Raw genomic sequence first — 27,673 nt, 5'->3', positions numbered from 1 at the left:
TGTTTCATACAGTAATATTTTTTAAAGCAAGCTAATTACCCCCCCCCCCCAACAGAAACACGCAATGTATAATGGCCTAGAACCAAAACAGAAAGGAGTATTTCAAGAGGCATGGATGTTTGAGCATTCACGATCTTGATCAGCTTTCCCCTTTTACACAGACAAGCGTTTGTAGTAATGCTTTTCACTTCGGTATTTTACACCAATTCATTTTGTTCAGTGATTTAAAATATATCTGTGTGAGTACCTGCTCTTTTATTATTACAATACAAAATAAAAAATAAAAAAAGAAACAAACTAAATCCCACCCCTAACTAGCACATCACTGAAATGACAATACTGGTGTATTAAGTCTGTTTGATCTCAAAAAGTACAAGAAAAATTATCTTTATTATAAGACTGCACTTAAGATCATTAATTACTGATTCAAACTCAATACCTAATAATTTAGGCAAGTATCATTAAAAAAACAAAAACTCTTAAGTTGGGTGAAATCCAACAAGAATATATATGCTGAGTGACTAAATGCACTTTGTGCTGCTCCCAACTGTTGTACCACAACAAAGATAGGCTCTTCTCCCATTCATGAAAAGTTCTCATGCAGAGGAACAGGAATTTCCCAGTGGAGGTGAAGTGTTCTCAAAACCATAATGCTTCTCTGTGTGTCGACCCTTTCACATCACCAGAGTCCGTGTGGGGAAGGTGGCCATGTATTTGCGTGCCTGATCTGTCAGAGCCATCTGATCCTCGATCTTCCCACAGGATGCCGACTCCCAGGTGTTGTTCAGATGCTAAATTAGCAGAGAGACAGATTTAGTTTGAGTGCTGTGTGATTTATCCAGAGTTGTCCTATCCCCTGAGAAATTGAAATCTCAACAGACAGGCAAAAACATGTCACCCTGACTTCTCAGTATTGACCACAGGGGCAGATAGACCAGATGATCTGCAGAGGGGACACCACAGGAGATCCAAACTTTCCTGCTTCTCTCTCAGACAGTGTCTTTTTTATCAGGCCATAGCTACAGCCTTGCCTTTAATCCTTTAAGAAGGTCTAAATGAAAATGTACTTAGCAGGCCAACTTTATGGTCAACAGCACAGACAAGAGCACAGACAGGCTACAGCGCACAGTTAAAATATTCACAGTTAAAATATTCAACGTTATGACCATGAACAAATTCCTGCTGAACCTACATTCTAAAAATGCAGCTGCTCTGTCCCGAGCTTCCTAAAGGGACCTGACAACCTCGACAGCCTGCCCAGCGCTGCCGAGGATTCCCGCGCTCAAAGCTGCTTTCACCTGTGTGAGGGATCAGCACACGCCCAGGAACTCGGCTCCTCTGGCAAGGAGGAGAGAGTGGGGCTCGACTCTCGGCAGAAACAGCTTTTTAATTATCGTGTAAGCCATTTCACTTCTTGTGGTATTTATGGAGGTTGCAGACACCATTTAGTATAATGCTAAAATGAGATAAACCTATCTGCAGAGGGCTGTGTGTGCTGTATTTATTTACTCACTACACATGTGAGACATTTCTCATTGCCTTGAGCTATAAACAGCAATGAAATTTCAAAGCTCCTGGAATTTACCAGGATACACACTTTCATTTTTTTTCTATTGAACTCTCTCACTTAGCCAGTGTATCTGCTTTTCCACACTGAAACTTTCTCTAAGACCTGAATAAAACCTCTATTATCACACAGTTAGCCGTACAAATAGTTTGCATTCCAAAACTGCACACAATTGTGCTTATCTTTCCACAACGGGATCCCAGCACTGCTGAATACCGAGAAGGTGTATGCTCAGGATTCACCAGTAAAGACAAGTCAAGAGAAACCCTTCTCAGTTCTCTGTTGCATTTGAATAGGATCATCTTTGCAGTACAATAACTACATTGCTCAAAGAGATGTCCAAAGCTTTCCCAACCTCTAGGACACTGGATGAATCATAATTAGTGGACTGAAAAGCATCTGCAGAACTGTCCTGGCATGCCCATGGCTCTTTCTGCCAACTTCTAGTTGCTAACTTTGCAAGAGAATCCTTAAATTATTCTCTGGCCTAAATATTTACAGAATGCTCTTCTGACTGTAAACAGTGTTATCTGACACATACAGATAGTAAAAGGCTGGGCAACTATGAAATACAGATAATTTCATGTAACATCCCCTAATCAGGGTACTACTACAAACACAAGGGACTGAGGTTCCTGCCTTGGAGGGCTTAAAGTCTGAAAGGGACAAACCCAGTGAATAACTAAACAAGTGTGCTAGTCTTCTGCAAATTTCTGCTGGGCTTCCCTAGACATGGCTTTCTCTTCTCTTCTCTGTAGGGGAGTTCCAAATGCTGCCTCTTCTCCTGGATGCCATTTTGCAAGCAAAACTGCTGAACTTCAGTAGGAGTTCCCTTTCTGAAGGAGAGCCAGGTCAGACCTCAAATAATTTTATTTCTGCAGTTTTTGTGGGAAAACTGCATCTGTGAAGTGAACCAGACATGCCATACACCTCTTTCCTAGAGCTGTGGACCTTGTGCTGTGGCTCAGCTGTGGGTATATGCCAGAAAGCAGGTGTGACACACTTTCTGTGTGCCACAGACCCGCATGCAACACACCACAGCTCCTTTCATGTTTTGGTTAAACAACTTCCAGTGTAACTTTTTCAAAGGCACCTACACAAGCTGGGAACCTACAACTCCCTATTGATCCTCAGCGAGACTCAGGCACCTGTGCATATTTTCCCCTGTTGTTTTAGAGGTATTTGCATAAGGAACCAAATTAATGCCTGGTATAAAGCCATTGGTTCTACTTAGAAGTTGGATTCTTTTCTGCACACCTCAAAAGCAGCTGATAGTTCTCATATATCCATGATTTGCAAGGACAGAAATATGTGTCAAACCAGTATTTCCCCCTGTGATCCCCCAAAGCTTCAATGGACCAGTCTAGAAATTAGAGATCAGCAGTCCCTTAAATAACTGAAAATATGTAAGGAAAAGTTAATTTGTCACAGTATGTCAATTTCTGAAAACTATAAGTAACTTCAGGTAAGGAGTGTCCCTATTTCATAAATTAGGCTTCATTGTTAGTATCTACACTGAGCTCTTTGTATTAACAGCCATTTGCTTAGTAGGAAAAAAAAAAAATCTGTATCCTGGTATCACCAACATCTCAGCAGGCTGCTACATGTCACTCATTCCATGGAAAGCCTGGTCTTCATCTTTAGCCTGATGTCAGTGTGGCAGAAGCTGCTCGGGCAGGCAGTAACCCTCTGCCCTCCCACTGGGCTTGGCTGCCCCAGGGAGCACTGGGCAGCAAGCACAGGAGGACCAGCTCCACCCCTCACTTGAGCCTGCTTGAAACAACTTCAGCTTTGCTGTAGGGACATTAAAGTTTTCATCCATGTATTATTTTTCCCAGTAAATTACACTATTTGCACTTTTTCCCCTCTCCCTATTGTGACAAATTTATAACAAGAGGCTAACTTTGCATCTGAGTGATGATGGTGAGAGCTCTGCTCCAGTGAAGAAAGAAGAATTGGACCCAAAGTAGTATGCTTTCTGATGCAGCATATTTACTAACAGTTTTCCATTCTACCCTTGGGGAACTCAGATAACATTTAAGTGGGTCTTTTTAATAAACATTTTCTGTCTGAAGCCCTGACTCTCGGCAGCCAACACAAAACAAAGCACAATGCCTTGCCAGCCCTGCAGCGCAGTGCCAGAGGCACGTGTGAAAGTCATCCTGATGGGATCAGTTTTCCTTCCCTCCTTGGCAGGGAATGCTGGGTCCTACAACCCAGGCAGAGTGCCTTGCTGGGCCTGGTCACACACAGCTATGGGATCTCTTTGTAAAAAGGAATGCCACAATGCCTCCTTCCACACCAGCATGGCAGCAGTACCCAACAAATGTATCAGAAGCAAGGAGACGAGACCCAAGGCAGAAGGCTAGAGGCATGCAGGAAAACAGCACAGAAACCCTAGCCAGAACACTCCTGTTGCAGAATGCTCATTGCATCCTCCTGACCACACTTACAAGTCTAACTCTGCAAATCAGTGGAAGGAAACAAGATCTTTGTAACCAGATGCCAGAAGGTCTGACCCATACCTCATCAAAATTGATGGACATGTTTTCATTAATCCAGTGGATTCATCCAGCCTAAATTCAGTCATCTAAGAGTGAGGTGTTTGTTTTGGCACCTAAATTCCCAGCCAATGAGGAGTGAAAGTGATTTCCAGTGTAAATTCTTTCCACATACACAATTTTTTCATTGTGTATGTGGAGGTAACAGGGTAGGAGACCAGTCTTAATTCTGCTGTCAATTAAAAGAGTTTAAACAATTTCAGCCACTACTTCCACTGTATTTTTCTCTTCCAAACACAGCAGTTTCTCTCTTTAAGTTAAATCACGGAGTAGAGGGGGAAAAGAAAGTATAGTGCTACAAGTTCTCATAGGATTAAATTACAGATCCAGGGTACAATTCCAGCTATGTCATTCTCCCTGTCCCTTTTCTTTTATTCTCTCTTTTTTTTTTTTTTTTTTTCTTTAACCTCAACAATCCTACCAGTACATCCTTCTCCTGGCAGCAAAACTACCTTATTTATCGTGTAATATGCCTTCAGCTGCCTTCAGGCAAATGTGAACTGTAAACAAACTGTCAAAGCCGTAACTGGGATATCCAGTTAAAGCACTTTAAATAAAAACTTGGACCATCTAGAGAAAACAGACTAGAGTAAGGGAAGAAAACAATATGGAAAGGTGCTTTTCTTACAGAACTAGTCCTTCTGCTCTTGTAGCCCAGACTGCTTTTTCATGTACTGTCTCTATAGCTTAAGAAATGTCCTGTGTTACAACACCTTTTGTGTTAGAAGCCAATGCCAAAACCAAACACTGCTGCAGTCCTGCAGTGCCGAGCTCCCAAACTGATCAAAGTCCAGCAGAAATCCTTGGGCAAAGAACTCTGTTAGAAGACGCCTTTTACATCTCTGCTCTGCTGGCAGGTAGCTTCAGCAACTCTAGCAAAGCTAGTGGTGTTACAAACATTACCACTAATTTAGCCAAGCTTTGCTGGTATTTAAAAATAATTTTTAAAAAGCTACTGTATGTAAAATATTTTAAATGCTCAGACTATTAGAAGGTCTCTTATTGTGTTTCCCTGCTGCTAAAAGCCGGATTTCTTGTCAGCTTTCCCTTAGATTACATGGTATAGATTGCCTGCAGAATGTGCCACTGAAAAGAAGGCTTGCAACAGAAATGCAGCACTCCTGAAACAGTAAAACAATGCACTAAACAAAACTATTTCCTAGCAGAATACAATAGACAGGATATGAATAACATGGCTTTCTAGTCTGTAAGGATGCAGAACTGGCACGACAGTAAAGACTAATTAAAAACTAAAGTGACCATAAATTAATTTTTTATCTCATTTGAGAAGACAGACCACTATTTCTACCCCTGCTGCTGGCTTTCCTCTGGGGCACAGGACAGACTTCTCCTAAATTCTGGGGCTTTCTGAGCTGCTCAGAAATACAGCTTCCTAAATGTGAAAGAATAAGATGGTCTAACCTTTCAGCTTTTGTTACAAGCATGATACCAGAGCTAGAAAGAGCTATAGATGGCATTTTTAAGAGCTTAACCCTGAAGTTCTTGCTCAGATAAAACTCCTGCTCAAGATATATGAGCTTCCCAAGTAAGATGAATGGACGAGATATGGAAGTGGGCCAATCATCTGCAACTCATACTAGGATATTCTTCCCCTCTCCAGTAATCTTTTTTTTTTTTTTTTTCCCTACAGATCAGAATACATTGCTGCAAATGTGACTAATAGTTAAGCTGTCACTTTTCTTCTTGAGAGACCATCACCAAGTCAGGGCAGCTGTAACTTCCAATCGGTTTGCAACCCAAATTCTGCTGACCTGGGAGGAAAACATGCAGTGACTGGCCTGTAACTTTGAACTCTCTCTGGCTCCCTCAGCTGTGGCAAGCATATCTCCTTCCTGTACATATCACTCACTGGGGACAGAAGGGGCAACACAAGTGAGAGAAACCTCTGGGGCTACCTTCCCCTGCTGTGCAAATCTCAAACACAGCATGCTTCCCCCTCTCCCTTGATTAAACAAAGGAAAATATGAGATTTTAGGACCTTTTTCCCTCAAAAACCCATGGAGCAAAACCAGAAAACTTGCTGCTGTTGGAGAAGACCATGCTGCTCTCCTGGCCATTTTATCTTACAACCAGCTGCAAATAAAACAACATTTCACTTTTTAAACTGAGGAAATTAAGCTTCATGACAGCTCAAACACTTGAAAAAAGGTCAACCAAGTAACTGTTTTAAAATCCTTTAAACTTACTCTTTGAAGAAAATGGCTACATAAACCGCTGAAAGTCAGGAAATTCGAGCTGAAATGTGTCAGTCTGTGGTTAAAAAAATGGAAAGTGACAGGAGCTAGGGGTTGAAGAACATTCTCTTTAGCTTGCAGGGCTTCTACCTTGTGTTGTTTCCTTTGTTACTGGGGGAAGAAGATATCAAAGCAGTGCTATTTTCTTAAAAGGCTCCATTTCATGGTGTCTTTTGATAGCCTGCAGGGTTAGGTGGAAGGTCTGTGATTTAGCCTACTTTTCTATCTGTTAAAATGTCTGTGTTAGGATAGTTTGAATTATGCACTGCTACAGAACATAATGTGAAATAAAATTTAACTTTTACATAGGAAGGGCCAGAAACAGAGGGGTTTTTATGTAACCTCTTACAAGGCAAAATTCAAGCACATGCTCAGTACAGATCATCTTTCTGTCTTGTTACTGGAGCATGTTATCCCAAAACCTTAACCCTTGGAAAAGTTGCCAGTGAGACCAAAATCTCCCTGACACGCAATTAAGTGACAAAAATATAGGGTGCAAAAATACAGGTTTTAACTCACCCCATGAATACAAAGCAGAAATATTTGAGATCCATGCAATGGAGAGTAAGTCCACCCCAAGGCAACATGTGGGTTTGGTGAGACGTTCCTGTTCCTGCCAGTCTGACAATACTCCATGCCCAACCATGAGATTTGACACATAGGACAAAAGAGCCGATGGAACCTCCACACCTTGCCAGAAAGACCTTAGACAAAACTGCCTTTACATCCTATGTCTTAGGGAGACTTAACAGGGGGTTGAATGAGGATAAAGCCCAAACTCTTTTTGGGTCTATGGGTCTCTTCTCACTTTGCTCTGTACAACATGGACAGCACCAAACTCCAGTGGTGTTACATGGAGCTACCTAACCTCACATGCCAAATGATGCAACATGCTGTTCCTGCTAAGTGATGATGAATCATATTGTGCTATCTGACATGGTCATCAGCTGCTATTTACTAAATGACATATGATCAGTTGGGTATCCAAAATGCAGTAAAAAATATCACTAGAGATGTGTTTGAACATTTGCTACTCTTGCCTTCTTTGGAAATTAACAGCAAGACCATAAGTAATCAAGGATTTTGATCAGTTTATCCCTACCCATATATCTTTGTGTAAATGTAGGGCAAATTATGAAAGCAATGGAAACCTGTGGGCTGGTAAATATACTGCCTCCCTCTTTTCTAAGTTCAATTTTAAAAGAAAATGGAATTTTAGGAACCAAGCATATTAAAACTCCTAAGTTTATTGCTGCCTTTGTTTCTCTCTGCCCTTTCCATGCACAGATCCCAAGGCACAGAGATTGCTGTAATTCTTTCTTGGACTAAAGTCAATGAGAATTTGCCTAAGTAAGAACATTTGGATCAGGCCCAAAATATTAACTGCAGCAATGTCAACATATGCAGACACAATTAAATTTCACCCACATGAGTTCCCTCATTCTTAATGTCTGCTTTCATGGGATCAGTGGATTTAGTCCAGTTACTTGTTTGTGTCCATGCATGTGTTCATGTATGAGGGTGAGATACCAAACTCTAAACCAGGAAGGGCAGAAAGCATAGGACAGTAACGTGCTAAAATCTGGTCATGTACAAAAAGCAAACAGTAAAAACAATGACAAGAACAAAGGCTAATGTTTTCCATGGCTTTGCACCCTTTAGACATGCTATGCCCAAGTCATAGGAGGCCATTTACACAGAGGTGGAGGAGGGGAAGCATTAGGGACAGAGCAGCAGTTTCTGGTGTGAAACAGGGCCAGACTACGTATCCTTTCTGAGCTGCACGGGGCCACACTCCTCCCCTCTGACATGAAGCCAAGCAGTTTTACCATTACTTTTAACCATGATACCAAGTCCAAACCAGGGAGTGCAGCCATTGGCAGACAATACTGCATTGTTATAAAAAGTCTGTATTTCATTCTGAAAAAGCTGTCTGTGCCACCATCACAGAAACCTCAAGCCTCATTCTTAATTTAAGATTACATTTCAGCTGAAAACCTCAATGTTCCACCAGCAGAGAGAACAATTTTACCTTCATACTAGTAAACCAAGAAGCTGCCTACTAACTATTCATTTTGGGGCTTTTTACAACTACTTTTGCTTTCAGTTCAACACACTTTAAACACTGAGAGGAGTTGGGAAGTCCTTTTTAACTCAGTTCCTACTTAAGAGAAGGTCCTCTTTATCCAAACAATGAGCACGCCTGACTTTTAACATGGTTTTCCTAAGCAAGGACTGAAGAATTGAATCCAGAATGATCCACAAATTGACTCATGTAAACTTCCTGAACAAAATCAGCATGAGTGAGGACAGAAGGTTAAACAAGCCCTTTCGTTTATAGCAGCTTGTAAAGAAAATATTTTTAGATAGCAGGAAACTTAACACCGGTACACCAAAGATCAAAAGATCCTATTTTACAGACCTCTCAGATCCTTCTTTTTTATTACAGCCAGAGTGCAGGGAACTACCACTAACAGGACAACACACAGCCCATGCTTAGCTACCTGAAAATCTCGCTCTAAATCTGTGTGTAGGAGCCCAGAGTTTGGCTGGGGTCACGGTTCACAGGCAGGTATTGGGATGCAGTAGGGCTCGTGGGGACCAGCAGCCTCCTCCCACATACCCACCGGGAGCTCCAGCAACCCCTTGCAAAGCTGGAGACCCAAGCTCCTTTGCCATGAGGTGGGTCTGAATTCAGCACTAAATCAGGGGCAAATCTGCAAACCCTTCTCCTGGCTGTCTACCACAGTGCAGCCAAGAAACACAGTTCATGAGGGAGGAGCAGATAAACAACACTGAGTGTGAGTCTTTGGCCCCTACAGACGCCCCCATGCCAAGGGGAGTCCTAGCCCCTGCTCTCCAAAGATGTTTTTCATCAAATGATTCTGCAGGACAAAATACAAGCCTACTCCATGGCAAACTGTGCCAAATGGGGATGTGTGTAAAATTTTACTATCTCCCTTTTTAATGCCTGGCTAGAAATGCCTAATCAAAACCAGCCTGTATTTATTCCTTTCTCCTGTAAATCATCCCTAATGTAAATTCTAGAAAGAGGGAGGAAAGAAAGGATTAGCCATGTGGACTGCCTGAAAGTCAGGAACTATGGAGTGGCAATTTCCTTCCTGACAGTGACTCACCCTGGGGAATGAGACACTTTCCTTTATTTCTCCCACGTGAAGAAGGGCTACAAAATCACTTAGTCATCTACCTTGGAAATACAGAAATTATGTTTTGTTTTCTGAATGACTTACCATGAGTTTCACCTACAGTACACAAGAGCTGCCAAACTGTCTGCTAATGACTTTGGTGGGCTTTGGATCAGCCCCTGTGCAACAGCTCTGTTTTAAAGCGCAGCAAATGTCTGCGTTTCTTAATACTTGGCAAAAGCACAGACACATAAACCCCAGCCTCACATCTGACTTACATTACAACAATTACACATTTAGCCTTTACTGGGAAAAGCCATCCTGGTGCTGGGCTGAATGGGCAATACTGGCCACACCTGTGCCAACCTGGCAGTGCTAGAGTCTCTCACCCCAAGGCCAGTTACAAGTTCTGGCCATCACCACACCACTCAAATCTCCAAAAGCAGTACCACTTACAAGAAGTCTATAGAAAAAACCTTCTGGTCCACATTAATTCTTAGTCTTAGCAATTCCACACTGCACCCAGCTGAGTTACAACACCCCACACACAGGGCTCTGCCCTGTTTAGCTTCCTGGCTCTGCTGCAGCCACTGTGCCCTCATGCTCCACAGGCAAAGTGAGATCCTCAGCCACATTCATCTGAACATTTCATTCTTCCACACTCAAAACTTAAAATTGCTCTTTGAGAAAACAATATATATACATATATATACATATATATGCATGCATATATATATTTTTATATACAGAGGATACTTTTATCAAAGAATAATTTACCTGTAGAGGACTAGTTAGTGGCCTGTTTCTAGGTACTGCAACTGTTTTGTGAAAACTATCATCATCTTCAGACACAGGCATCTTTAAAATGGAACTGGTAAGAAGATTCTGAACAGGAAAAGAAAAAAGAAAAAGGTTTTCAGCAACTCATGAGAACAACCTGGATTAGAATGCACTGTAAGTAAATGCAGGCTGAGTGCAGAAGTTGCTACATTGGGCACAGCCACAGATGAGGTGCAGACCTCACTCAGCCTGGTGTCCCTGGGACTTGGCTTTGCAGGAGCATTGCCCTGTGCAAAGGTTTTCCATCCAGTGAAAAACCCAAATTCAAGAGTAACAGTAACTGAATAGTCCATGAGTCCTGGCAATGCAGAGGGAGCTGTGCTCATGCAAGGTCTCCTTTGCAAAAACCACAAAAGAGTGTCTCTCTCTTTCACCAGTTTTTAACTCCATGATCTAATAATTTCTACACACAGGTGCAGGCATCCTCCAAGTGCAGGTTCTTCACAGTCTGCGGGCTGCAAAATTACTGCAACTTCTGAAACCTTCTAAAGGTATCAGAGTGATAATTAAGAGTAGCATTTTGCTTTTTATGCTTAGTAGAGGAAAATGACACAGAAATAAGGAAAAAAGCCTACTTGTGAAGAAAATCAGAAAAAATATTCTCTTCCTCTTGCATTTAAGTATTGAACAGATGTAAAACAAAGAATGTAAATGTAAAACAAAGAATTCCTTTGATGGCGTGAAAACTTATACTTACTGGCACATCTTCCATAGTAGACCCAGGTGTAAAGAGCTGTGTGTTCAGGTTTTCTCCTTCCCAGTGATTTGAGCAAAAAAAATTTCCAGCTTTATCTGTTGGGGACTCCACCTGAAAGGAGAAAAGGCACGATTCAACCACCACATAACTGACCAGGAGATTTCTGTCAGTTGCTTAACAAAATGAACAAATATTCTTCACAGAGGTGCATAATGCATGTTTACAGTAAGATCTTTTACAGCAGCCTTGCTCTTTGCAGAAGAAAAAAGTTCAAGGTTCTCCAAAAAACCTCCATCTAATAAAACTTTGAATACTTGCACTCAGTGCTCTGTCAGTATTCAGGAGTTTAATCTCCTAGAAAGGATTGAGAATAAATGTATTTTTAGAACTTTAGTGACAAAGTAATATAATGCAATGTCCTCAAATGTTCAGGTTTCTAAGTCACTCCATGGAGCTTGGTCCCCATGGGGTTCTTCTATACTTTTCACCAATATTTGAAAGATTCAATCCAAATTCATGTCTAATTTTTCTTTTCTTTTTAAGTTTCAAACGAACACTGCATTAGAACGGCCCAAGCAAACCCCTGCTGAAAACAGCAGAAAGACTTCTATGGAAATCAATGGGAGATGAATTAGACATGCTTAGTGTACTATATGGAACCGACACTAAGATCTTGGGGCTCACATGAAAGAAAAACAGACACAGCTATTTAACAGAAAAGGCATTGCTATAAGTTTCTCAGCAAAGAGTTCTGAATTAAATTGCCTCAGGTAAGTTTGAGATTTACCTCTTGTTTGATTTTCTTCAGCAAAGGGGGTCCACTTTCATGTAGCCCAGCCACTATTGCAGATTCCTCCGACTCCTGCTTGATAACATCCTGCAGATCTTCTACGAGATGAGTTGGAGTTTGAGGCTGAAAGAAAGAAACGTTATATCCAAGTCCCAGAACATCCCTCTGCACTAATATCAAAGCAACTTTTTCATTGTTTCCTTCTTACCAGCATCTTCAAAGGACCGTATTTGATTTCCTGAGCTGCAAGTGCGTTTTTGAATGGAGTGGGTGTTCTTGGAGAGCTTTCTAATATCGACCTCTTGATTGCTGGAGTCCTGAAACTTTAAAAAGAAGGAGAGGAACTTAAAAGGAAGATGCTTGGAAATACTAGCTCTTTACAGAAATGCATGCATAGAGACGGTATTGTTGTAAGACTTTGGAAAATATTTCCCTGCCATCTTATAATTCATTTTGCTTTTACAGAAGAACATCTATTTGACTGTGATAAGGTGTAATGCCTTTATTTTAAAAACTGGTGAACCTATATGCATGGTTTGATAACCCATCAATAGTCATAAAGTGGAAGTTTTACTCCCAACTAAGAAAAATCTGAATGTGTGAACAAACAACTCTGCAGGAAGGATAGAATCATAGAATGGTTTAGGTTGGAACAGTCCTTAAAGATCATCTAGTTCCAAACACCCTGTCCACAGGCAGGCACACGTTCCACGAGATCAAGCTGCCCAGGGCTTCTTCCAGGGATAGGCCATTCACAACATCTCTGGCCAGCCTGCTCCAGTGCCTCACCACCCTCTCAGTAAAGAATTCTTTCATTGTATCTAATCTAAACCCACCCCCTTGCAGCCTAAAGCACATGCTGACCCAGCACTTTGGTTGCATGCAAATGTGAAGACATGGACCCTCGTGAGTTCGACAAGACAACAGACTTACACATGGTTTTCCTTCTGAGCTTTGAAAGTCTGGTCCCTGTGGAACGGGGTGGAAACTGCCATCTTATGGCCACACACCGGCGTGGAGGTAAGTGCAGGGTTGTCCAGGTTCAAGTTTTCGTGATTGGATGAGGTGTTTAAGAACTGCACATGTGGAAAGAAAAAATTAACAGGAACGTCCAGATTACATGGCAGACCTCTTAAGCTGACATTATTCAACAAAAGAAAAATAAATTATTTTCTTCTGATTGACATGTGTTACTCTCCTGATCCTATGATGTGAGTAGGGGTATGTGGGGTACCTGACTACATTGTGAAAAAATACTCAATGGTTTGGGTCAGGAAGCTAGAGAGGGAAATTCTAAAGAAAATGACACTCTGTTCCAATGAGAAAAACTTTCCACCCCTTTTAGAGCCTGATTTGAATTTTCTCCAAATAAATTTTAATTAAGACCAGTGTGCCCAAGAAACTGGGTGAAAATGAGCAAGGGATGTTTCAAAAGCAAACCCACAGGAAACAGGGTTAAATTCCACAAATATTTATATGGGGCATCTAGGGGCTATTAGGGCAGTGAAAGTGTTGATGACAGGAAAATAAATTTCCTTTCATCTCTCTCAAAAGAAAGTACTTCATTTTCAGAGTATAAAATGAAAGCTGCCACCTGTGATGGGAGCGTGGAATACTTTGGAATGGAAACCACTGATAGAAAAAGAGGCAGCACAATTTGTTTGGAGAAGATTGCTCTTGCATATGTTCTACCTAGTAATCTAAAATATTGTTTCTATTTCTAGTCTACAAACCTGTGAGCATAGTGCTATGCTTTATTCTGAAAACAATTCAATGTATTCCCTTCTAGATTCTGTCATGTTATAAAATGTGGCATGTAAGAAAATCTGGCTTTCACTGGAAAAATGACATATGATTAAAATATCTGATAAGTAATGGGAAATACAGTGGGAAATCATTACATGAATTCTTTTACTATCCTTCATGAAATAGTGTTTCTTTGACATCAAAGACTAAAGCAAACTAACACAAACAAAAAATCCAAAACACTTTTAAATAGTGCTACAGCTGTGAAACAAAGCAACCATCATCAGGAAGTTCAAACTGCACGCCAGGCCATTTTAACAGGCCATTTTCCTCCTCATTCCTATTCCACTCCAACTCTCATGGCCTGGGCAGAGGATGGCAAGTGTGATTTGAATTTTCTGGTTGTTGTCAGTTTGTCTCACAACCTGAATGCTATTTAAATGCAGTTTGGGGTTTTCTAGGTCAATGAATCATACTGTAAGTGGACAGAGATGGAAAATATCATAGATGATCAGAAATGTTGAATCTAGTAGTTGGAGTTAGCAGCAAGAGTAAAGCAAGGAGTCACACTCCCCTACAAAAAAGATCCAAAAAGGCAAAAACCCAAAACACAAAAAACCAAGCCCCACAGATGAATTTAAAAGACAAGAATCAACAGTTAGCTTGCTGATTAACTAAACTCAGCAGTGAAGACTAGGAGCACTGAGAAAATTCAAACACAGAGTGAAATCAACAAGCACAACGGTAATTAGTCATTTGTTCCAAAGGATTAGTTTCTAAATTGTTAAGAGTGCGGTGACTTTTGAGAATTAGTAACATCTGTGCAGAAGTCTTGATCTACCTGCGAGGGAGAGAAGGGCAGGCTTTTGACAGGGGAGCGCTTAGGAGGAGTTGAGCTGCTGACGTCAGCTAGGACCAAGGTGCTACCGTGGCCACTGGCTGAGGGGCTGCAGTGCCCTCTCCTTTTGCGAAGAAGGACCCACGGAGCCGCACTGCCCTGTGAGGCAGATAAGGTCTTTGGTGAGCCAAGAGAGCCCTGACTCAACATGACTTTGCTCAAATTTGTGGTGGGCTGTCCTTGAGGTCTACAAGCACTGGCCCCTCTTTGCTGAAGCTGTGCGACTTTGCCTGAGGGAGCTCTGCTAGCCGGAGTGTCTGTGTCTTCAAAGAATTCAAAACTGCTGAGATCACCCCATGATGAAGGATCCTGAAACAACGTGGGAGGCACGGAGCTATAAGACAGTGTATAGTGCCACCTCATGAAAATACAGCGCTAGGATATGTCTGTAACCAACAACAACAACAAAGTCTTTCCCAGTTCAATTCAGCCTGACCCTGTTCATAGGAGCAGCAACACCGTGAACACAATTTGTGTTTTCAATACATACCTTGATCTTATCAAACTGTCTGACATCCTAATAGTGTTGCTGGCAACTGAATCCCTAACGAATTAGTCAAATTATGTCCTTATTATTTGCCTAACCAGTGTTTTCTGCTTAGTATGATGATGGTGCCTTTTGTTACAAAAAAAATGTGTGCTGTAGACCAAGACCGGCTCCTCCTAAAATGCAATGCTGCTCTGGATGTGCTGAAAGGGAAATGATACCAAATGAAGCAGACATCTCTGCTTCTGAAGGAGGTTGCCACCAACAAATGTAATTCAATGTGCTACTTCTTTACACGTAGCATCCCAGAGATCCTTGTCAATGTCAGTCAGATACTTGACATTTAGATGTGTGTTTACAGTCCTTCACATATGCCAGGGCAAGTCCCTTAAATTTTGAAAAGCAGCTATAGAGGCTACAACTAAAAATTCTAAAATATGATGCAGATACATAAGCAGCCACACCCAAACTTATGGCATGTGCCACTTCAAATATCAATAAATATTAATCGCATTGTTTAAAATTTTTCATGGTATCTCTGATTGTATTATAAAGAGACTTAAAATTGAGAGATTGTTTCAAGCTCCTACTGTGCACCTTGCTGAAACGCACATTCCCATCCCAAGATGTAGCAGGAAAGGGAGACACCCACAAAAAGCATATGCATCCATGCTTGAGGGCTTTGTTTGCAAGCAGCTGCATTTTGTCATGTCAGAAGGTAAGTTTCAGATCCTGGAGCAACTTGAAGTAATCGGGGGAAAAAAAAAAATCAACGACCACATTTAGGACAATCCCAGCTCCTCACCCCTTATTCCTTGACCATGCACAAATCCACCTGAGGCAGCGAGTCTACTTACGGAGTCTATTAACTGGAGTGTTTCAGCAAATTCTAAGAGATTCTTAACATTGTCCAGGATGTTGCTCTGGTGAACAATCATGCACCGTGCAGGGGATGCACTTTCCTCAGGTAAGCAACCGTGATCCACTGGTGGAGATGGAGTACAGTGGTGATGCTCCCCCAAACAGGAAACAGGTGCACTGTCACCACTGGTCCTGGTACTGTCAGCAATTGTGGTGCTGTGCCAGCCGGGGTAGTTTGATGTGTGGTTCTGTGTCTAAAGGAAGAAGAAGAAAAAAAAAAGAAGAAAAGGGAGGGGGGAAAGGCAGAAGGAACTTAGCAATGAAATTGCACAAGGTGTCAGATGCCACTGGAGGAAAGATAAAAGTAGTTGCATCATCATCTAAAAGCTTATGCCTATGAAACAATTGTCAAGATGTTTCCTTTCATCAGTGCAAGATCTTGTTTTAAGTAATACTGGCATTGTATTTGTTATCCCAAAGTTACCTCATAATTTACTTCCAGGATTATAGGCATATGTCATTACTAGCACATAATCAATTCATACTTTGTTATTCCAAGTGCTCAAAAAGTGTCTGCAAGTCCTTTTCTGTAAGAACCAAGAGATGGCAGGATTTCCCTACTGAGCGCTCAGCACTGTAGAAGGCTAAAAGTTTTTAGAGTTAGAGTTGCTTTTGTCTGGTTATCTCCTTTTCTTCTGCTATCCCTGTCTAATGCTACAGCTTACACCAATGCAATGAAGGGGCTGTCAAATCAACGTGGTTAGGAAAGCAGAAGAACAAATTAACAGAAGTTTCTTTCCAGTGTGATCATGCAACAGAAGAAATTGCAAAACATTAACTAAAGTTAAAAAGTGGCCAAACTAACGTATCATGCATGCAATTCTTTTACTATTCTTTTAAATATTACCCAAAAAAAAAAAAAAAAAAAAAAGAATCTGCTGGCTATCACCTATCTTCAAAAATGATTTTGGGATTCTTGGCTTTGGTGACGGTGTTAAGTAGTTGCACAAGGGTTTTCACACATTAACATCCAATGGCATATACAATGAAGTATGAGAATTCAGTAATAGCCAGCACTTGCTCCACACATGCAGTTATGAAGAATCTAACATTATTCAGAGGAGTAAATCAAATTCTCAAACATGCACCAAGTCTGAAGCTTACAAAGTGTATAAAACACAGCTGAAGGAAAGAATACAACAGAGAAGAAAAATCTAATGCACAGGCACTACATTTTCATCACATGAACCATTGCACACTTTCAGAAACACAGACCCTGTTATTGATTAAAGGTCTGTAGGTTTTTGAACTTTTGTACAATCATCATGTTTCCAATATTACATAATGTTATGGAGCCCAATCCTGCTCCCACTTTACAAAGTAATATACCTGCAAAATTTTTGGATTTTATTTTCAATAAAAGAATTTACGAAGCAGATACAGATTACATATGTGCTATGTTTCATCCTTTAAAAACGGAAATATAGAGCCTTGATTAGTACTGAAGGCAGAGGGGGAGTAAAAAGTTAAAAAGACAAGCACTGGGGTAAGGCTGCTATCCCTCCATCCAAGCACACAGTGACAATCTTACTGGTAATGCCTGCTGCCCTTTCAGTTCATTCTCAGTCGACATTAGTAGCAACTCTAATTCCTTTATTCGCTTTTCTTTCTCAGGGTCTTCATCATTATAGTGTCTCTGAAATTAAGAGTTAAGGGAAAAGAAAAGATAAAGGTCTGATAGGATGTAGCAACTAAAATGCTCATGGTTTGCCGACCTGTGGTTATAACAGCCAAATTAGATTCCAAGATGAAACAAATGTCAATTGTGTTTTTCACTACCAAAGTCTCTGCTGATTTTCAGTATAGTCATTCGAAATGGAGACAGTGAAGGCCATCACACCAGATGTCAACTACTGCATTTAAAATCCGCTTCAGAAGGAGCAATTATTAGCCATGTTAGAATTCCCCAACAGAGCATACCATTAAACTAAAATTCAACACCACACCCGACCTTCCCCATTTTCTCTTTTCACCACACTTAATACATTAAAATGTTTCCTTAATGTACGATGTCTGCATTTTAGTTTATCAAATATTTGAGAAATTGACTCTTGAAATAAGGTTCAAGTTATCTACCTGGATAGCTGCAGCAGCTGGCTGAGGTACATTGACAATATTTACATGCAGTGCTACTGGATACGGGATCTGACCAGGAACCTAGGTCAAAAAAACAAAAATCTATTATTTCCATCATATTATCTGCTTGCATTGTTAATTTGTATTAAACATACTCTGATGTTAGGTACTTAGTATTTCTAGTCTGTGGAGATGAAATAGCAAAAAAAATAACAATGTGTACAAGAAAAGTAATCAGGTTTTTAGGAATATGACAGGAAGCATTAGAGAAGAAAAGAAAATTCATATATGAAATATTTACCCTTTCTGAACGAGAAAAGATGCATCATTTATAGACACACTTGTAAGGATTTTCTAAATTGAAGTGAAATAGCAAAAGACGCAATTTATTATCATCTAAAACTCTACAATGCAACTGTCTGAAGCAGGAGCCTGTTTCATTATTAATCATTAATAGAAAAGAAATCTGATTAAAAACAATACTTGTTCACTTGGTTCTGACAGGCAACCCACAAACAGAATACTACTAAAGAGAATGTGGGAGATTTTGACATGGAACTCAGAATTAACCAGATTCAACTTATATTCAAGAAATTTAATATTCACAACTCTAAGATATGTGTTAACTGCTCCCAAGACGTTAAACCACTGTACCTGGTTCCACCACCTAAATCCCACCAGTTTGAAATGTACTTATTTTCACCACTGAACAAAGTAAAAGTCAAAGAAATCCTCATCCTGACATCAAACACATCCAAGTCCACCAAGACGAAGAAGATCCTTTGTGCTGAAACCAGGCATGGCTAAACTGGACCCATCTGTTCAATGAGGCAGAACAATCATCCCCCCTACACTGACATTTTCAGGCACTCACGTTCTGCGGCTCAGAGATGTGGTAGTAGGGGTAGTCATTGCTCAGTGGGGGCTGGCTGGCCACCGGCAGCTGGGCGGGTGGCGATGGGTTGTGAGCAAAGGCCATCAAGTGGTTGTTCTTCTGAAAGCCAGCAGCTGCTGAGGAATGGCAGGTTTTGGAGGACTCCTGCAGGTAGCCCTCCTGCTCAACTTTCCGGCGCATGGTGGAGTTCCAGTGGTTCTTGATAGCATTATCAGTTCTGCAACAGAAATACAGATGTTCAAGGAGTTTCAAATATGAGCATTTCCAATTCAGACAGGTCAATGGGCAGGGAACTCCTGTTGGCATTTCTATTTAAACCCTGAGCTCTTTTCTGACCTTCCTCCTACCCCCATCACTACAGATGCTATTCCCAAGAATGCTATTCTCAGGAAAGATGCTCAGTATAAAAGTTAGGGAAAAAGAAAAGTGGACTACTGTTGGTTACATACTTTTTAAAGCAATCTCTCATGACTTACATCCTCAAATTGTAAGAAATTACTAATTTCATCTTCACCTCATTCCCATGAAGTGAGGAGACAACAAAGGCTAATATCCCTTTGAGGCTATCCTAAAGGAATGCCAACATCATCTTCCTTTATCTTAATATTTCGGTGCAGTCTTATTGTGTCTCATTGCTGGAAAGAAAGATTGTGGAGAACAGTTGTGAATAGACTAACTTCCAAGCAATTTTCCAGCTGGTCACCTAGACAGCAACAACAATATGCTGTACACACAAAATCAGTAAACAAAACTGTTGGGATTTTTCTTAGACGCAGAAAAACTGAGATTCAAATCCTCACATATATGAGTCAGGAAAAGCAAACTTACCAACTCTGTGAGATTTTAAAGGGTATGCTTTAAAACAGCTCTGCTATTTGAAAAACATCACCACTGCATGTTATCATTCAAAGTAGTATCTGATGTGTGGAAGCCACAAAAATATTTCCAAGGGCTAATTCTTCTTTGTTATCTTATAGAAGGTAAAAGCAGTCCAGGGAATGACTGTTTTAAGGGCTATCATGACCTTAGGCCTTATATTTAGGTCTATCAAGTAGCAGGAAGAAAAGTAGGAAGGGAAACCTCTCCCTTGCTTACATTATTTGCTTGCCCACATTTTGAGTCACTTTTAATCAAGCCAGTAAGACACTGAATCTTTGAGTTCATATACAAGCTGTACAAACGGTTTCAGTGAGACAAGTATTTCCTACACCAGAGTTTGAGGAAAAAGTTTCTCCTCTTTTACACATGGTTTTTTAATAGGTCAAAATCATCTGGATGATTCAAGAGCAATTAACGAAGTTGAAGAAGCCTTCTCTTAAATAATTTTGAATAAACAGACTGGACTTCATGTTGAAGGCATACCCTTAGCTGAGTGTAAATTATGTTCCACTTGCAGAGCCTGATCCTTCCCTGTTAAATTGATTTAAATTTTGATAGTCATCACAGGCACAAATAAGACTGCACGACATTTAGAAAACTCTTATGGTCTTGCTCCAGCCATTGGCTTTTTAACCCGTGGCAAACATTAAAAGCCTGTAAAAATAACACACTGCTGTGTGTACTGACCAAACAGTGAAGTTCCCCACTGAGAAAAACACACACGGTGTCACTGGATTCCCAGGTTTTGATTCCAAAATTTTTTTCAATTTATACAGTGCAGCCTGAGGCGACCAAAACAGACTGCTCAGACCTGCAGCTTTTTCCTTTTTTAAGAGCTAAAAGCATATGTCATTACCGTCCAGGCAGCAACTTTGCAATCTCTGCCCATCTGTTTCCCAGTCTCTTGTGTGCCTGGTAAATAATTCTATCTTCCTCTTCTGTCCAGGAGGTTTTCTTCACTTCTGGATTCAAATGGTTGTGCCACCTCTCCCTGCATTGTTTTCCAATCCTTCCCTTCAAATGCTTAGCAATGACAGACCAGCGTTTTGGACCGTATTTCTGCACAAGCTCTATTACCTGCAAAGAAGGACATAAAAACTGTCTGTATTTAATGATGCATGATGAATCAATGAAATTTTTTTCTGTGGTGAAGCAATATTTTCAACATTTCTCAAAACTGCCAAAGTAAAACTTAGAGCAATTAAGGTTCCCCACTTCCCATTCATATTTTTACCCAAAAGGAAAAATCTGGTAATAGTTAAGGCATTTCTAGACTGCAATTCCACATTACAGTGCTGTAAAGCAATGGTAATTTATTTGCATAGCAAACTTAGAAGTACTACACAAATACAATCTGCCTCTGGCCATAATAATGTTGAGACCACCAAAGTTTCCAGGAGTTTTGCCCCAGCACTTGAAAACTGCTTGTAAGGCATTAATCAGACAGAAAGAAAAACTGATTACCTACCCTTTGATCCTCCTCTTTAGTCCATGGACCTTTAATAAGTTCTGGGTTTAGTACCTTCTGCCATCGGTGCTGGCACTGAACATCTGTCCGATTCTAGTGAAATGTGAAATACACAAAGTGGACAACTCTTTAGAAAAGAGCAGAGTAGATTGAGAATTCTCTTATTTACATACACTTGTTTTAATGTATTTCACTACCAGCTGAGACTACTAAACAACAAAGAGTGATACAGTAAGTCTGAGAAGAAGGTGGTCAGCTATAAATTTGCTCACAGAACAAATAAGGTTTCCATCACTTCTGCATTGAGGACTCCATCACCAAAACTACACAAATTTTATCTTCCCCATCTGCACAATACCTGGCATGCTTTCACATGCAGTATTTCAACAACAGCCAAATACAAAGCTATTTTCTTCAAAATCACACTTAGAATTCACCAAAGTGGTTTGTTTTTTGGTTTTTTTTCTGTGCTGAGACATTTTGTTTCATTGTCTTATTGACCACCTACTGTGCAAGTCCTCACCATCCCCCATTTTTGCTTGTTTGATTTTTTTCCAACCTTTTCTGAGAAGTAAAAGGAAAAATAAAAGTAAGGGTTTTCACAGTAATCCAACTGAATTTCTAAGTCTCCATTTGTGGAAGTTTTATATCTCCCCTGAAAATATAACTATAAAGCAACCACTCCCCTTCCCCTTTATCAAGGAAACCCCTTGATAAAGAGTTGCTACTAAGCCTGGAAACAGAAACCAATATCCACTTACGGGAAGAAAATTGGCAATGACTTTCCAGTCTTCTGTGCCATTCTGCTCCACAAGCTTCTTCAACTTCTCATCCTGAATCATAAACCCCCCCCAGATATAATTAATATTGCAATCTCTTATTATCCAAAGGAAATATTTTTTAAAATTCATTATTGTAGCTTCTTATGCATCTACTTCTGCTTTCTGAGCGTCAGGAAGGGTGGTCTGTAGACTTTGCATGCTAATTCCTAAAGCATAAGATTTTTCTACTCCTTTGGATTTTGGTAGGTTCTTTACTATGCTGCAGGAGAAAGACTGACTTCTTCTATGCTGTTCTCTGTCTCCCAATATACATTCCCCTTTTACTCATCAAAGCACTGTAACTGTTATTCTTGGACTGGAGTTACAGGAGGAAATGGGTGTTTAGATTCCAAGCATCAGAATAACCTTGAAATTCAGTAACACCCAGGCACTCAGCTACCTGGGAACCTCTGAAAATCACAGCCTTAAGCTTTATATGTCTTGCAAGTAATGGGAGTTCCAGTGATTTGCTCATGGCCTATCCACCTACAATAAATGCACAATAAAATGAACAGCTCCTTTTTGCTCCTGTATTCTGTGGGGGAATTTTGCATACTTATAAATAGCAAAAAATTTGGCCCAATCTTTTTAATAATAAGGCCAGAAATACAGCCCCTAAAGACAAAAGAAACCAATCTTATGTACTGGGAAAGATCAAGATAGAGTAAAACAAACCAGAAATGCCCCAAGAGATAAGAGGAAAAGAGTAACCCTCTCCTTCCCCAATTAGCACCTCCCAGTATGCTCCCACTTCATGCAACAGGACAATGGCCATTGGACTTCATGGCCATCCTTTCTTCCCTGGCCACATCACAACCACGTCCACCTTTGTAAGGGCAGGCTGTGATTTAAAATAAATAAATAAAAAGCTTGCAAGGGGTGACCTGCCACTGTTTTTACAACAATACACATTGTTAGAGAAGAGAAAGTCAAAACATAACTCAAGAACTGTACTAATGTATTCCACAACAAACTCAAACCAGTTAAAAGGCTAAAGGAGAGCCAGCTGGCAAAGGAGTTTGATACCACAATTTTCCCAGAAAGTGAGCACAAGGGTATCACGACTAAAGCACATTCTGACCTTGAAAAGCAAAATACATCTTGAATTCTCAGTTTTGGTACTGCTGGATTTCTCTCCTCCAGCTTTTTCTTTGCTTCCACTTGGAATCATAACAGTTCAACTAAAATGCAAAATTCCAGTGGTACAGAAGGACTGCAGCAGTTTTTGCCACAGTGGTTTGCTGCTGTGGGACACTGAACACACATCAGCGCTCGCATAGCAACAGTTTCCAAACAGAAAGAGGCAAGTAGCAACAACAAAGCACTGCTACAGGTGATTTGGAATCTGCTTCTCCAACAGGGATTACACAGCTTCACACATCACATACTTTAACACAGAGCATGGGGGAAATTAAAAGGTCGTGTTTATATATTTTATTTAAAAGTTAAGAACTATGCTCAAAGTTAAATAAAACACTGAACGTAGCTAGTGGGTCAAAAAAGTTGTCTTCAGATATGGTACTGTCACTGAAGTTTGCAGATTAGCAATATGGTGAAGAACATGAAACAACTTGGAGAAGAATGTGATCCATGCTCTCTCTTATCTTTATACATGCAGGAGAGGAATGAACTTGTATTTACCTCTTCGCGAGTCCACCTGGTTTTTCCTAAGTGACGTTTTCCAGTCTTAGGAAGCAGACCATCATAGTCGTGATCATACACCTCAACATCTTCTTCATCATCATCACTACTATATATACTGCAAAGGAAACACAGCAAGACAGAGTGGAGCATGAGGACTTGAGCTACTTAATTACAAAACACAAAAACCCCCCTGCTACAATCCTTACAAAGGTTACACAGATAAAAGTTTTAAAACTTGCACAACAAGATTTTGTTCTGCATTCTGTTGTTCTAGTATTCTGAACTGGTTCTGCTGTTTTTGGTATCCACAGATACCGGCAAAGGGCTGGCAACCTTCGTATTACTGTGCATGTTTAGACCTGCTCCTAATGTTAGATCAGTGGTGAATTACACATTTGGCAAACTTTCAACCAATGAAGGTTTCAAATTAAAATACAATGTTTGGGACAATAAAGACAACTAGAGGCTGTGTCCAGTACATGAGTACATGTTTAAGATCTTTAACTCGTGCCATACATTCTGAAAAACTCTAGTGCTTTTGTGTTCTTTAATACAGCAGATTGTTCTACTGCTCCAAAATAAAACTGACCGTGTAGCAAAACAAAAAGCTAAACAATAACCTTGCCTGAGAAAATGTTTATGGGCCCTATATGAGAAGGCACAAGCTTTTACAATAAGCAAAGACAGTAAGTGGCAGCATTAACATGCAATAAGCTCTAATATAAAATATGTCCTCCATTTATGGGTTTGGACAGATAAGGACTGAGGACAAGTTTAATATCCTGCAACCAACAAATGAATGACTGAACCCTTCTATATTCTCCATTTCTATAACTTTATTACCTCTACTGTATTTCTAAATCCCTCATACTGTTTTTGAAATACTTTGCTCACCTAATTCATGACTAAGGGATTTCCCCAGAGGCTATCTATGGGTAAAAAGGACTCCATGACTCTTCACAAACAGCACTTGCTCTACCTAGCTAACTAAATCTAAAAGAGAGTGTTTTGCAACAAGACGTACCTTTCTGGTGGACAGTATTTTACTTCTAACTTTTAAGGTATGAGCAGCAGTTCTGATACTTCAGCTAAGAGATGCTAGCCATGAGTGTTAGAAAGGAGTCAGTGTCATTAAGATTAAAAACTGTGATATATCTGATGGTATGGTATGTTAAAAGTATGACTAAGACATTAAAATAAAGTTATTTTGTAATAAAATTAACAGGCACTGTTTATGCTGTTAACCTGTTTTCAGGAGATGACTTTCAATTAAATTGCAGTGAAGCACCATGACTGTCAAGATGTGAACACCTCCAAAAGGCAAGCTACTGAACATACATTCTTTAAAGTACTGGGCTAATCACACACTACATCTTCCACACTGTTTTCTGGCCTGTGTAATGAAAGAACATGCTTACATGCTACATATAAAAAGTTTTCCACAGCCTGCTGTGATGTGTGTGGTCATCCTGCAGCCTCTGCCAGGTGCCCCTGACTCACCCACCCAGCCCATCGCTGCCACCCTCAACTCACACCCATCGCGCCGCAGTCCTGCAGCCCCACGATTCACTCCCTATTCCCCAGACCCCGTAACCTTTGGGAGTAAGCCCCGATGGAAGCTCCCACTCCGCACGCACCCCTCGATGGCAGCTGGAGCCTCCCGTGCTTGAGCAAAAGCTCCCACGCTCCAGCTGCCACCAGCGCGGCTCCGGTCCCCAGCCGCCGCTCAAAGCAGATTCACTTTTCTCAGTGACACACACAGACAGCTGCGCCGCTGCCCATATGCCAAAGGAAGTTTTTGTGGCACAGTTTCCAAGTATCAGTTTGAAAATGAGTTTTCCGTAGAAGGCAACCAGCAGGTACGCATCCATCCGCGGCGCTTCCTGCGCGGCGGCGCGGGCCGGGCGCTGCAGGGAAACTCCGCTCTGCAGCAGCACAGCATCAGCGGCCAACACGTTTAAGGACTTCAGTGTGGGGCCAGTTCTGTAACAGGGTTATTTAAATGACTGGGGCCTCGCTGGCACCGCAGAACTGAGCAAACTCCACTGTACTACCTGCGCTCTCCAGCAGGAGAAAAGTGTCCGGGGATTACGGGACGCTCGGCAGTTTTTTCAGTCAACCTGGCCCGCAGCGGTGCTCTAAAACTTTATTTTGCACCTTCGGCTGCAGCCCTGAAGCCTCCCCCCAAGCGGCTCGGCACGGCACGGCGCTCCGTCCGGCCGGGACAGCGGGAGACCCCCGGCCGCCCATCAGAGCCGCGCTGTTCGCCGAGGCAACCGGCTTGTGCAACAATGCACGGGGAAAAAAGCAAAAAGAAAAGGGAGAGGTTAAAAAAAAAAAAAAAAAAAAAAAAAAAAAGGAGGTGTAGAGGAAATGACTCGCTGCTGTTACCGTGATTGAAGGAATTCGGGCAGCAGCCCCGCGGGGCAGAGCCCGCGCCCGCCGGCGCCGCGCCCGCCGGATCAGGAGGACAACGCACCGTGCCGCCCCGGCCTCCCAGCCCCAAGCGGCGGACGTGTCCCTGCGGGAGGCGCCCACGAGACAGCGGTAGCTGTCCCTCTCTTTCGGGAGAAACGGGCCGGGTGATTCACCGCCAGCTCTAGCGACAGCCCCGCTCTGACACTGAAAGTACAGCCCGGCGCTCGCCCAGCGGCTCGCCGCCTCCTCCCGCACCGCAAACCCATCTTCCTTAGAAAGAGCCCACCAAGCCCCTAGTCCCACTGGACAGGACCGGCGCCCGGGAAGCGACAGGCAGGGCTGCGACCTTTTCCCCTGTCACGGCCAGCCAAAGGGGAGGGGAGGAGGGGAGGATGCCAGGCTGCAAAGAGAAAAAAGCCTCCACGTGTCCGACCCGCCGTCCCTGGCTAATTAGACAACAACTCCGCTCTGTGCGCCCGCGCGGCAGCGGGGCCACGGACGTGGCCACGCGGCGCTATCGGCCCGTCCGGTCCAGTCCACCGCCCCCGGGGCACCACCGCCCCCGAGACACCGCCGCTCCCGGACCCTGCGCGGCGCGGCAGGGATCGCCTTGGCCCGGGTGCGCGGCAGGCGGGCGGCCACGGGTGACAGCCGCGGCCGAGCGCTCCGTCGGACTCGCAGCCCCCCGCCCGCGCTGCCGCGCTCCGGCGTGTGCCGAGTGGCGTGTACCTGGAAAAAGCTAAGCCACTCAGGCCAGAGTCGCGCTTCCAAGGGCGAAAGGGCCGCACGAATAAAGGAAACAAAAAGTCGAGGGAGCGAACCGAGTCCCCGCACCCGCTGCCCACCTGTCGCCTCAGCCGGCCGGGAATGAATGAATGAATGGGACAAGGACGCGCTACCTGCCGCCGCCGAGCCCGCCAGACATTATCCCGCCTTGCGGCTGCGGAGCGCGCAGCTCCGTCGGGCTCCGCGCTGGCTCCTGCGGGCGGCGAGCACTGGCCCCCGGCAGGCGTGCAGCGCGGGGCCCGAGCGCCCCGGCACCGGCGGCTCCGCGGCGCGTCCCGCCGGGCTGCAGCTCTCCCGGCGCCTCCGGAGGAGGGGAGCGCCTCGGCACCGGGGGCGGAGTAGACCAGGTGCACGGAGGACGGGGGACTGCCCGCCCGTCTGCCGGGCGAGCCGGTTGCCTGCTGCCGCTTTCCCTCTCTCCCGTCCCGCGCCCCGTCTGACAGGCGCGGAGCGCAGCCGGCCGCCCCCGCCCGCAGACAGCGGGTTACCTGTGCCGGGGTCTCCGGGACATCCTCGCACCGGCCGCTGGGGGAGGAGGACGGGGGAGACCGAGCCCGCGCCCGCCGCCGCGCCCTGCTGCCGGGCTGCGCCTGGGCGCTCCGCCGCCACGCACGGGAGTGCCGAGGAGCCGCGGGAGGAGGAGGAGGAAACAGGTTGAGATTAAAGAGTAAACTCTGTAAACAGAGATGCCATCAAACAAAGGGCCCTTAGACACTCCCCCTCCCGCCAAATCTGGCGCCCCTGCAGTGCGCAGGCGCCTGGCGGGCCCGTGCCGCTG

At 42.8% G+C, this 27,673-nt stretch overlaps 1 protein-coding gene across 2 annotated transcripts; it reads right to left on the bottom strand.

The window, feature by feature from the left end:
• Positions 1-529: 529 nt before the first annotated feature.
• On the bottom strand, positions 530-27,673 carry MYB (MYB proto-oncogene, transcription factor). 2 transcript variants are annotated; one of them, XM_012572606.5, is made up of 16 exons: positions 27,384-27,673; positions 23,689-23,806; positions 21,988-22,059; positions 21,227-21,319; positions 20,615-20,835; positions 18,859-19,096; positions 17,985-18,065; positions 17,440-17,544; positions 15,845-16,102; positions 14,444-14,809; positions 12,790-12,932; positions 12,065-12,179; positions 11,854-11,979; positions 11,067-11,177; positions 10,307-10,414; positions 530-791 (listed from the first exon to the last, which is right to left on the bottom strand). In XM_012572606.5, the coding sequence occupies exons 1-16, from the start codon at positions 27,404-27,406 to the stop codon at positions 675-677; spliced, it is 2,295 nt and encodes a 764-aa protein (XP_012428060.4). In that variant the 5' UTR covers positions 27,407-27,673; the 3' UTR covers positions 530-674. The 2 variants fall into 2 exon arrangements, with proteins under 2 accessions (XP_012428060.4, XP_004174220.4); XM_004174172.6 differs by lacking the exon at positions 14,444-14,809 and having other exon boundaries at positions 27,384-27,655.

The sequence above is a fragment of the Taeniopygia guttata genome, chromosome 3 (genome assembly GCF_048771995.1).
Source record: "Taeniopygia guttata chromosome 3, bTaeGut7.mat, whole genome shotgun sequence".
Lineage (NCBI taxonomy): Eukaryota > Metazoa > Chordata > Aves > Passeriformes > Estrildidae > Taeniopygia > Taeniopygia guttata.
This window is presented reverse-complemented; position numbering and strand designations above follow the sequence as displayed.

Excerpts from the sequence above, each read along its gene's own strand:
- MYB (XM_012572606.5), bottom strand. The coding sequence starts at position 27,406 with ATGTCCCGGAGACCCCGGCACAG. Across the intron at positions 21,320-21,987 it reads TCATTGCCAATTTTCTTCCC|AATCGGACAGATGTTCAGTG; the intron begins GTAAGTGGATAT and ends ACATTTCACTAG. Across the intron at positions 11,178-11,853 it reads TGAAGAAAATCAAACAAGAG|GTGGAGTCCCCAACAGATAA; the intron begins GTAAATCTCAAA and ends TTCTCCTTTCAG.